This window comes from Aspergillus ibericus (genome assembly GCF_003184845.1).
Source record: "Aspergillus ibericus CBS 121593 unplaced genomic scaffold BO80scaffold_1, whole genome shotgun sequence".
Classification (NCBI taxonomy): domain Eukaryota; kingdom Fungi; phylum Ascomycota; class Eurotiomycetes; order Eurotiales; family Aspergillaceae; genus Aspergillus; species Aspergillus ibericus.
The window spans coordinates 714,644-725,790 of NW_020292099.1; the positions used below are offsets into that span (position 1 = coordinate 714,644).

Sequence of the window (11,147 nt, forward strand, 5' to 3'; positions counted from 1 at the left end):
CCTGATTCTGTCGGTCTGACTTTCTCCTTTTCTCTTCCGATTGCTCTCTATTGCTCTCTATTGCTCCCTCTTGCTCCCTCTTGCTCCCTAGAGTTTGTCTTCGATACACGAGCCTTCCCCTTCTTCCGTGAAGATCTGGCACATTCCGATCCCCCCACGGGCCTGTCGATCCCACCACGCATTCCTCTCCCTACCCGCCGTCACACCTGTCAAATCACCGGCCACTCGTCCCTCCTGAAACTCTTGGAAGCTGACTGCGGCAGCTCCATGGCTGTCTAGCGCTGCCTAAATATATCTTGCGCTCGCTTATCTGGGGCCCCCATCTCCCCTATCCTTCGCGCCCTCGTCGACTCTCCCACGATCCCCTCCCTCCCTCCCGTCAGCGACTGCCCACTTAAGACACTGCAGGCAGTGTCCCAATGCCGTCCAGGTCCCCCGCAGCGCATCCCTCCCAATGACCACCATGGACACCATTTCCTCCACCATGCTGGACCCCGAGGCTCCGCTCCACCTCGCCCTGAACCACCTGGTCGGCCGCGCCGACACCTCCTCCCGCCCGGCCTCCTACAAAGCCATCGGCATCTCCCTCGCCGTCGCCTCGGGCTTCTTTATCGGCGTCTCCTTTGTGCTCAAGAAAAAGGGCCTCCTCCGCGCCAACGTCAAATACAACGAGGAAGCCGGCGAGGGCTACGGCTACCTCAAGAACCTCTACTGGTGGGGTGGGATGACGCTGATGATCATCGGGGAGCTGTGCAATTTCGTCGCCTATGCCTTTGTCGACGCCATCTTGGTCACGCCATTAGGGGCGCTGACGGTCGTGGTGACGACCATTCTGTCCGCCATCTTCCTGAAAGAGCGGCTGAGTTTTGTCGGCAAGGTGGGCTGTTTTTGCTGCATCTTGGGTAGTGTGGTGATTGCGTTGAATGCGCCGGAACAGTCGTCGGTCAGTGATATTCAGGAAATGAAGAAATATGTCCTGTCGCCGGGGTTTTTGGTCTACGCGGGCGTCATTATCGTGGGCTGTGTCGTGGTCGCGCTTTGGTTGGGCCCGCGCTATGGCAAGAAGAGCATGTTTGTGTATATCAGTATTTGCTCGTTGATTGGGGGCTTGAGTGTCGTGGCGACGCAGGGCTTGGGGTCGGCCATTTTGGCCCAGATTGATGGCGAGGCGCAGTTTAACCAGTGGTTCATGTATGTCTTGCTGGTGTTTGTCATTGCTACGCTGTTGACGGAGATTATTTATCTCAATGTGCGTATCTTCCTTCTGCTTCCCCGGGGGTAATTGGTGTGGTTCTAATATCGTTCGGTTTGTTCCTGCAGAAAGCCCTCAATCTCTTCAACGCCGCGCTCGTCACCCCCACTTACTACGTTTTCTTCACCAGCTCGACCATCGTCACCTCCGCCGTGCTGTTCCGCGGCTTTAAAGGGTCCGTCAGCTCCATCGTTACGGTCATCTTGGGCTTCTTGCAGATCTGCGCCGGTGTCGTCCTCCTGCAGCTGTCCAAGTCCGCCAAGGATGTCCCCGATGCGGCCGTCTTCAAGGGCGATCTCGACCAGGTCCGCGAGGTCGCTACCCAGGAGGAGCCCGAGAGCGAGCCCAAGGCCGACTCCATCCGTGGGGCCGCCGCCATCATCCGACGGATCTCGACCCGGCGACGCCAGGCGGAGGCCGAGGAGGCCCGGCGCTTCTACCACGATCGCCGTGAAGACCTGAAACCGCCGGCGGAGAACGAGATCATCGAGTGGGACGGGCTGCGCCGGCGCAAGACCGTCATCGGCGAGGGGCCGACCACGGCGCGCGCGCGCTCGGTGCGCAACCCGTCCGTCAACTACCCCATCCCGCCGCTGGGCATGTCGCGCGTGCCGGAGGAGATGCCGGCCGAGCGCGAGCACGACCACGAGCCCGAGCGGCCCAGCACGAAGCAGAGCAGCCATTCGTTCCTCGATGACCTCCAGTCCCGCGTCTCGAGCTTCTTCCACCCCTCCTGGCAGCCCATCGAGGACGAGCATCCGAACCAGGACCCCGTCTCGCTGACATCCATGGCAGCGCACAAGCCGCACCCCGACACCAGCTATCCCCACTCCATCCTGCCGGACGCATCGCGCAGCAACACACCCGGGACGGAGGATGACCACGGGCCGCCGTCCCCGCCGCCGCACGGCGCCCAGCGGCAGTTCTCCTTCAACACCATGTTACACCGGATGAAGACAGGCCACGAGCCGACCCCATCGCGCAGCTATCCCCGCCCGACCCATCACCATCACCGGTCTCGATCACGGTCGATCACCGAGGAGGAACGTCTGGGACTCGTGCGCGGCGACTCCCGGGGCGAGTCCGGGCCGGACGAGGTTGACGAGAAGGATATTCTGGACGACGGACCAGGCAATCTACCGTCAGGGCTGGCCCATTCCCCCGAGCAGAACCGGTTACATTCGAGCGGATCCCTGTACCCATCCCGGCTGCGCGTGAACCCGCTCCCGCCGCTCCCGGATGAGGAGCCGCTCGCGGATCCGTACGCGCCCGTGGAGATTCCCCATCAGCGCCATGAATCGCACAGCAGCGAAGGGTCGGTCACGTCGGGGCCCCGGAGCGCGGGATGGCGACGGCACGGATCGACGAGTAGCCGGGGGAGTCTCCCGGGACGACGGGGGGCGTTCATATAGATGACAATCTATATGTATGATATGACCGATACGAGCTATGAACCATAGGATAATGTATCTGATGTTATTGAATTGAGGTAGATGTTGATGTCGATGAGGCAGTCAAGTACCCAAATACACTCTTCTGATTCGACCTCAAATTCACCGCGTATTTCATCTCGGAGAGTCGTTTCCCGGCCGCGATACTATCAAGGACCCTAATCACCATCACCGTTAGCCATATTTTATACCCTCCTCCCCTCCCTATTCCATCCAATCAACCCCCACCCCCCCAAAAAAGCACAAAAGAAAACAAGGGGGAAAAACATACCACTCCACCCCCACAATCTTAATCCCCCTCCACCCAGCCCTCTGTATCTCCCTGTGTAATTTCCCCGCCGCGAGGCCTCCACCACTTCCGATACCTTTTCCGGGCGGCCCAGTGTTCGGTCGACAGATGATGACGTGGGTGACTTTGCGATGGAGGTGGAGGGCGAGGTGGGCGCCGTGGGTGATGAGGAGGTGTTTGAGTTTGTGGTCGGAGATGTGCGGGGTCGTTTGGCCGTTGATGTGGATTGTTAGGTTGGTGAGGATTGATGGAGGGGAGGGAGTTGTTGATGGGGAGGTTGAGAGGGGTGTTTGTTGGGTTGGTGTAGGTGGGGGTGGAGAGGGGCGTGTAGAGGTTGATGTAGAGGTTGATGTAGAGGCGGTTGTATGTAGGTGTGTAGATGTAGGTGTATGCGGAGGCATAGGTATAGGTAAAGACGTGGAAGTTGATGTAGCTGTAGCTGTAGATGTGAATGTAGACGGGGGCATGAGCGCATGTGCATATGTCTGTATATGTCCCCGCGCATCTCTCTCCGACGGAGACTGTCTTTGCGACTGCGCTTGCGATTGCAATTGCATCTTCGCAGAAAAAAAAAACACCCCCCCCCCCCCCCCCCCCCCCAGAAACCACCACCACCACCTACAAAATGTCCACTCCGCGCTTCTCCCCCGCCTCCACAACCGTCGTCTTCATCCTCGGCGGCCCCGGCAGCGGCAAAGGCACCCAATCCGCCAACCTCGTACGAGACTACGGCTTCACGCACCTCAGTGCCGGCGACCTCCTGCGCGCCGAACAGATCCGCACCGGCAGCCAATACGGCGACCTAATCAAGACCTACATCCGGGAAGGCAAGATCGTGCCCATGGAAATCACCGTGGCGTTGTTATCCAACGCCATGGCCGATGCTCTGGCCGCCAACTCCAACCCCACTCCCGGCGTCAAGCCCCGGTTTCTGATCGATGGGTTCCCGCGCAAACTCGACCAGGCCGTCTTCTTTGAGGATACCGTGTGTCCGTCGGAAATGACCCTGTTTTTGGATTGTCCTGAGGAGGTCATGGAGGCCAGGTTGTTGAAGCGCGGGGAGACGTCGGGTCGGGATGATGATAATGCCGAGAGTATTCGGAAGAGGTTCCGCACCTTTGTCGAGACCAGTATGCCCGTCGTCAAGGCGTTTGAGGAGCAGAATAAGGTGGTTTCGGTTACGGCGACGGGGTCCGTGGAGGAGGTGTATGAGCGCATTCGCGAGGGTTTCCAGGCCAAGGGCATCAATCCGTTGTAAGTTGGGTATGATGGATGGAGGACTTGTTGGGGTGTACGTATGTAGGAGTGATTATAGAGGATTGGATAGATGATTGGGTACATAGCTTGGAGGGATCATGATCTGGGTAGTGAATCTATCGGATTCGGGTGTATCTGACCAAGACCACCCACAGCAGAAGGGTGGCACGGTGGCTCGAATAGTATATCATTTAGCACACAAAGCAAACAATATATAAACTCATTCATAGTTACGCACTAAGGCATAACTCGTGTCATTGCCAGGCTCCCTTTCTCACAGTGAAACCTGTCTAGAATCCAATAGCTACCATGATGAAAAAGAAACCGTAAGTTGGAATAAAAAAAATAGCCACAGCACAACATTAACATAGAAGAACACCTCGTCCCAGGTCCCACACTGTTCCTTTTTTTCATCACTCCATGTACCTATGCGCTCGGTCTATCCATTACTCCGCAGTCACCGCCTCCACCGGAGCGCTGACGGGCGCCGCGGGCGCGGGCTGCTGGTTGTTGCCGTGACGGCGACGGTCGCCGCCCTTGTTCTTGTCGTTGCTCTTGCCCTGGGCTGCCTCCTCGGCCGCCTGGGCCGCCTGCAGCCCCTCGCGCACAAACCGCTCCCGCTCGCTGCGCACAACGCTCAGTACGTGCTCCAGGCTGCGGCGCCACACCATCAGACGACCCTGCACCTCAGCCCACTGCTTCTCTCCGAACACCCGGTACGTGGCCCGGTGCACCAGGAACTCCGACCGCAGCTGCGACAGCTTACCCTCAACCAGGCCGGCGCGGATGGTGTCAATAACCCACTTCTCGACGTCGGTGGCCGGCACACGCAGGGCCGTGGCGATGGTCTCGTAAGGCAGGGAGCGCGACGGGGTGGAGGCGGCCAGGGAGGCCAGGGTGAGCAGGCGCATCTTGTTCTGCAGGGCCTCGCCGGCCTCGGCCAGCACGCCGCCGGAGATGCCGGCCAGCGGGGTGGCGGTAATGAAGGCCTCGTAGGCATCGAGGGTGTCGGCGGTGAAGATCTCGAGCAGCTCGAAGAGAGTGTTGTCGCTGGCACGCAGGGCCTGCACGGCGTCGGAGGCGGTCAACGGGGTGAAGTCGAACACGGCCGGGTTGGTGAGGGCGGACGTCAGGGCGCGGACGGCCAGCTCGCGGGCCTCGGGGGCGCTGGCGTTAGCGGCGGGGATGGTCTGCAGGGCCTGAACGATATGGGTCTGAGCCAGCTCGGGGTCACCGGCGGCCTGGGCGGCATCGGCGATGGCGAGATGCAGGCGCTGGGCCTCGTCGGCGTCCAACTCCCAGGCGGCGAGCCAGCCGGGCAGCTGAGTCGACAGCTGAGTCTTGAGGGCGTCAAAGGCGACGGACGAGCCGGACTGGCGGATGACGGCGACGGTGGCCAGGAGGACGTGGTAGCGGCTGGAGTCGGAGGGGGCGAGGGTGTTGAAGATGGTGGACAGGATGGAGATGGCCAGGGAGGGGCCGAACTGAGGGGAGGAGGAGATGGGCTTAGCGAGGTAGGTGCAGATGCGAGAGAGGAACATGTCCGGGTCGGAGGCCTGGTGGACGAGGTGGACGAGGAGGTTGTAGGCGGAGATGATCTCTGTCAAGTTGTTCGTCAGTGCCGTTCCATGACTGTCACTTTGTGGGGGATAGCAAGCAAGCCATCTATCAAATGGATACGTACCCTTCTCCGGGGCGCCGTTCAGGACCACGGCCGCCGACACCAACTTCTTGAGGACCTCATCGCGCTGCTTGCGGTCGGGCTCGGCGTCGGACTGTTCCTGCTCACGGAGGGGCTGCAGAAGCGGGGAGATCTCGGTCTGGAGGCTGCTGGCGGCTTCGGGCTTGCGCAGAGCGTCGATGTACTGGGCGAACTCGTCGGCGAGCTCGGTGAAGGAACCCTCGATGAGGAGGGTGGTGGAAGGGGCGGGCATGATGGGGGGTGGGGTTGGTGGATGAGAGAGAGGGTGAGGGAGGGAGGGAGGGAGATCAAAGAGAGGGAGCGAAAGGGGAGCGAAGCGAGAAGTCGAGGAAAACGACGGGCGTGGATTGTGGCTTTGGATTGGATTCTCACCAGACAGATTGGGATTTGGCGGTGGAGAAAATTCAGTGTGGGAAAAACTCTTGGCGCCGCTGCCTGCATCGGGAGATCGTCTCCAGCTCTACAGAGTACAGTGTACATTTCTCCCCTCCCACTCTTCTACGCAGTCTCGACGCCAGTGCTCACAAATCGACAATCATGCATTATTACAAGAATAACTCCCAGGCGCTAGGGGGAATCGTACGAAACATCAAGTCGTAGAACATGCAACTGTAACACCCTCCGCGGCTGCCTCCCCGAACTCACATCCCCGCCATTACAACATCCATTACAGCCAAGCCGACCTCAACATGGTTACAAACAATCTTTCTTTTACTAATGCGCTCCCTTTCAGAGACCAGTCCCCGGTGCATTCCATTTACAGCACCAGGCGCAGTCCAATAAACAGCACGGTCGCCAACAGGCCCGTGGCGTGCTCCTGCGCCAGACGCACCGCCGCGTTGGAGGTGGACGAAGAGGAAGTGCTGCTGGTCGTGCTAGTCGCGGTCGTCGACTGGTCGCTCGAGCTGCTCGCCGTGCTGGTGGCCGTGGTCAACGAGGTGGCCGTCGTGGTGGTCGACGACTCCGTGGACACGGCCGACGCATTCAGGGTGCCACAGTCCTGGTCGCGGGTGGACTGGCACTCCTCCTGCTCATCAAGGGTGGAGGAGGCCTCAATGCACTGAGCGTAGGTTTCCTCGCAAACAAAGAACGGAATGGTCTGAGTGTACTCAGCCACATCGGCAGTCGAGCCATTGGAGCAAACGCAAGAGAAGTCCAAGGAGCTCTGCCAGACGGGTTAGCGGGGAAGGGCACACAGTCTTTGGTCGAGTGACACCTACCGGATCGCACGAGTTGCTAATGGCGACACCACCGCAGATTTCGGGGCAAGAATTGCGCTCGGCAGTACACCAGGAGCCTAAAGCGCTAGTCAGCGACGGAACACATTCCACCCTCCTTCAGGACAGTCGTACTTCTTTCAGTGTAGCTGACAGCGCTGAGGTTGAAATTGCTGGGGAGGGTGTAGTTGCTGGACGCGGTGGCCACAGCAGCCAGAGACATCAAGACGAGAGGAAGCATGGTGACAGAAGAGCTGGCGAATGCAAGACGTAAGATAGATGGGTATGAGATGGGATGGAATTGAATACAAGTCTGACAACCAGATAAGAGAGCAATGGATGGAGAGGTAAGGGAGTCAGTGGAAGAGAGGTGAGAGGATGGAGGAGAAAGAGGAGATCGAGAGGAAGAAGAGAGGAAGGAAGAAGAAGGAAGCGAAGGAGAAAGTGAAAGAAGGAGGAGACGATAAGGCCGACGAAACGGGAAGGTGCAGCAACTCGAAAGCCGGGCGAGCAAGAGCGACTGAGCGAGAGAGGAATTCCAGCTGTTTATTTATATTTAATTCTTCTTCCGGAGCGTGAATGAACCACTGGAGGAGAGGCGAGTGGTGCTCCGATTTGCTAGCGACTTTAGTGTCTCATTGAACGCTCAGAAGAGAGTCTGTGTGCATGACAAGCCCAGGACTTATCTACCAGAGACTTAGTCCGTTTCAATTTAGCTCGACGATACTAATGTTTATGATAATTAGGATGGCTAATATTATTATCCGTCTCAGTACCTCGCATCCAGCATCGCTCCCAATTTCCGGTTCCCTGTTTTGGGCCAGTGCCGGACACTCATGATTTGGCCGGCGATTTGTTTGTTGCCCTACGCGAGGGATGCCCATGGCGATATCCACCCTTTGAGACAGGCAGGCAGGCAGGCAGGCAGACAGGCCCCTCGAGGATGCATCTGCCAGGGAGAGAGACATGGGGACCCTCAGACACACCAAGGAGAAAGGAAAATTCTGATCGGATTCTGTCCGGGGCGTTGGAATGTGCAACCACCATGGCTCCCCTCACCCCAGCGCGGTGGCATGAATGCTGGCGGCTGGTGGTGGTCAGGTTGGTTCGGTGTGGTTCTGCCCGCTCGTTTCTGCTTTTCTCCTCTCTGTTATCGATTCATCCCCGGTAGCGCCGTGAGCTAAAGTCGCTGGCGGGGGTTGTGACTGGCTACTGGACTGCCGCCTAAAAAACTAGTCGAGCGTTAGTCGCGACGGGCTTCCATGGCATACGTAGGCAGGCATCGATGCTCCCAGAAATGTTTACCCAGCAACTCGACCAGTGGGGGAGTGCACTCGGGGGGAAGGGGAGTGCTGAGAGTGAGTGTCAGGGGTAATGATGATAATAATAATTATGGGAGCGCATCCGCAAATAATTGAGGAGGCGACTGGGGAGGAGAACATTTAGTCAAACACTAGGATACATGGATATACTCCGGCTGCTGCTGGGATCGCCCGGTCCAACCAAACAAACCAAACACAAAATGATATCAATCTCCATTTTTCTGCACTGGCTGTCGCCCCCAAAGCGGTAAGGTCTCTCTCGACGCCCTGTGGTAACTGGTTCCGGTATCATTACCGCCCTGAGCAGGTTCCGTACCGTCCGGAACTGCGTCATTTACCAGGCACCGTACCAGCGTATCCGCGGCACTGTTGGATGGATTGCCGACTGGCATCTGATTTCCCTCGGCTGATCGCTTCCAATCCCTCCATATCTCTCTCCGCTCCATTCGACGACTCACATCCGGAGTCTGCAGTACAGAGTACGGAGTACAGCTGCACTATCCATCTATCTATAGAGACTTCCTCCCCCCCCATCTCAAATCAGACATATCATATTCCATAATTCTCTACCACTACCATCATGTCGTCCTTCTCCATTCTCAACACCCCCCACCCCGCCTCCTTAACCCCCTTCCTGCATGCTCCGTCCCTCCAATCCCTCCTACACCATCCCGACTACCTCCCCATCCGCACCTATTCGCGCATCCCCAAACCCTCCTCCGGCGAGGACGGCTACTTCGCCAACACCTTAGCCACATCGCTCACCATCCCACACGTCCTCACCCTCCGTCGTCGTCCCCATCTCCTCTCCGCCCTGCCTGCCTCTCCGCCCCTCTGGCCCGCCCCCACCGGCTCCCCGACTCCCATCCACGCCCCGGACTTGTTCCTGCTGCTCGATCTCGCTACCCCGGGGGTGTCGGGTCATCCGTCTACTGCCCATGGTGGGGTCATTGCTACGGCTTTGGATGAGGCCATGTCTTATGCCGTGGCGCTGTATGCACCGGAGACGGGCCCGCAACTAGCAGCGGATGGAGAGGGTGATGATGTCCCGCCCACGCCACGCGGATTGCTCTATACAACTCAACTGGACATCCGCTACAAGAGTCCCGTCGCGGCGCCGGGTTACCTGGTCATTCGGGTGAAGGTTCTTGCTCGTGTCGGCCGCAAGTTCTGGGTGCGTGCGCAGGCGCTCCAGCCCGAAGAGGGGAAGACGCAGATGCGCCTCACGACTGATGCGATGGCCTTTTGGATGCAGACGGCGCCGTCGCTCTAGGTTGTCGCCGGTTCTATTGTTCTTCTATTGTATGTACATACTTAGATCGATCGGTAGATAAGATATAGTCGATCAGGGGTAGGGCCGGAGAGCGGATGGGAAAGGGAGGTGGAAGAGAGGAACAACTCTCACTCTTACAACTTCTGGCGGGTTCCGATGTTGCGACTCGCGCTCACCACCAAGCCTACCTGTGTACTCAGCGCCACCACCTCCCCTCGTTCGTTCACCAGTGTCACATCCAGATCCGTCCGGCCATCCTGCACCAGCTTCGAGTGCACCCGACTGTACAACCACTCCACCCCCTCCGCCGGCAACCGCCGCTTCAGATCAATATTCAGCGTCACCGTCGGGTACCAGTTCTGGACCTGTGCCCGATCTCCCGAGGCCTGCGCGGCCGCCTCATCGAACCCGGCCAGCGCCGTGGGAAACATATCCGTCAGATAGACGAGGGCCTCGTTCGTCCACCGCGCCGTGACATCCCCTTCGGGCCGGAATCGAGCCCATTGCTCCGTGATCATCCGCCCTGGTGCCGCGCCCAACTCCGGCCCAAAAAATTCCGTTTGTTTCGTCGCCCGACGGAACGTCAGAAACGCGGCATTAAGACGCATCCAGGCACCGTCCCGACCCGTGGCCGACAGCGCCACCAGATCCACCGCGCCATCGGGCTTCGAGCCCCGTGGCGGAGGCGGGGAGAGTTTCCACCCCGTAGCGGCGCTAATGCCGACTTCCGCCTGCGCCGGACTAACCGTAATATACCCAGCGACTTTGACCTCTAGCTCTTCTTCGCCGGCGCTGGAGGCCGTGGCCTTCTTGCGCTCGGGCGGCTGCAACAGCGTCACATGCACGGTACTAGTGCGCTTCCCGAGCTTGGTGTCCTGGACCAGTAAGACGGCAGGGCCGGTGGCCGTGCGTCGGAGGAAGGCCAGCTGCATCGAGATCGGGGTGGCGGGCTCATTGTAGAGCGTTGGATGCGTCTGCGCAAAGTGGGTGAGTACCAGCCGGTAGAGGATGGAGGAGGTGTAGCCGCCATGCGGAACTGTAGGGCACTTGGTTAGCGAGGGAGATTCGAGATAAGACCCCTCGGTCGTAGAGGACAAGAACACGCATCCTACCGGCCCCAATGCACCACTCCTCGCGGAGACAGGCGGAATACCGATGCGAAGTGACGGGCGTCACTTGGATGGCTGCCTCGAAGGCGGGCCCGTGGGCGGGACTGGCACTCATGGTTGATCGTAGGGTATAGGTAGATATTGGGGAAATTCCTCCTGTTGAGCGGTGGCCATCAGGAGAAGGAGAAAGAAGGGAGGAGGCAGGGGAGTGGCGGATCGACTTGGGGGCATGGCCGCGGATGGCCTGAAGATTGAGGAGCAGCGCCAGAAAGATG

At 59.0% G+C, this 11,147-nt stretch overlaps 7 protein-coding genes across 7 annotated transcripts; 4 read left to right on the forward strand and 3 right to left on the reverse strand.

The window, feature by feature from the left end:
• The first annotated feature begins 367 nt into the window (after positions 1–367).
• Positions 368–2,786, forward strand: BO80DRAFT_5309 (DUF803 domain membrane protein). Its single transcript, XM_025724574.1, has 2 exons — positions 368–1,249; positions 1,321–2,786. Exons 1-2 carry the CDS (start codon positions 455–457, stop codon positions 2,662–2,664), a joined length of 2,139 nt encoding a protein of 712 aa, XP_025580581.1. The 5' UTR covers positions 368–454; the 3' UTR covers positions 2,665–2,786.
• Positions 2,787–3,594: 808 nt separating this feature from the next.
• On the forward strand, positions 3,595–4,484 carry ura6 (uridylate kinase ura6). The gene has a single exon (XM_025718392.1). The coding sequence runs from the start codon at positions 3,618–3,620 to the stop codon at positions 4,248–4,250; it is 633 nt and encodes a 210-aa protein (XP_025580582.1). The 5' UTR covers positions 3,595–3,617; the 3' UTR covers positions 4,251–4,484.
• Positions 4,485–4,695: 211 nt separating this feature from the next.
• Positions 4,696–6,183, reverse strand: BO80DRAFT_430622 (PCI domain protein; the record flags this gene model as incomplete). Its single annotated transcript, XM_025720709.1, has 2 exons — positions 4,696–5,849; positions 5,934–6,183. 2 exons carry the CDS (start codon positions 6,181–6,183, stop codon positions 4,696–4,698), a joined length of 1,404 nt encoding a protein of 467 aa, XP_025580583.1.
• Positions 6,184–6,615: 432 nt separating this feature from the next.
• Positions 6,616–7,706, reverse strand: BO80DRAFT_5359 (uncharacterized protein). The gene is made up of 3 exons (XM_025724582.1): positions 7,304–7,706; positions 7,172–7,248; positions 6,616–7,116 (listed from the first exon to the last, which is right to left on the reverse strand). Exons 1-3 carry the CDS (start codon positions 7,407–7,409, stop codon positions 6,709–6,711), a joined length of 591 nt encoding a protein of 196 aa, XP_025580584.1. The 5' UTR covers positions 7,410–7,706; the 3' UTR covers positions 6,616–6,708.
• Positions 7,707–7,723: 17 nt separating this feature from the next.
• BO80DRAFT_5397 (uncharacterized protein) lies at positions 7,724–8,411 on the forward strand. Its single transcript, XM_025724586.1, has one exon. It carries the CDS (start codon positions 8,005–8,007, stop codon positions 8,350–8,352), a length of 348 nt encoding a protein of 115 aa, XP_025580585.1. The 5' UTR covers positions 7,724–8,004; the 3' UTR covers positions 8,353–8,411.
• A 461-nt stretch (positions 8,412–8,872) lies between these two features.
• On the forward strand, positions 8,873–9,926 carry BO80DRAFT_5417 (PaaI family thioesterase). Its single transcript, XM_025724589.1, has one exon. The coding sequence runs from the start codon at positions 9,071–9,073 to the stop codon at positions 9,761–9,763; it is 693 nt and encodes a 230-aa protein (XP_025580586.1). The 5' UTR covers positions 8,873–9,070; the 3' UTR covers positions 9,764–9,926.
• Positions 9,898–10,987, reverse strand: BO80DRAFT_343441 (thioesterase family protein; the record flags this gene model as incomplete). The annotated part of the gene is made up of 2 exons (XM_025715232.1): positions 9,898–10,799; positions 10,876–10,987. The coding sequence occupies 2 exons, from the start codon at positions 10,985–10,987 to the stop codon at positions 9,898–9,900; spliced, it is 1,014 nt and encodes a 337-aa protein (XP_025580587.1).
• Positions 10,988–11,147: the final 160 nt, after the last annotated feature.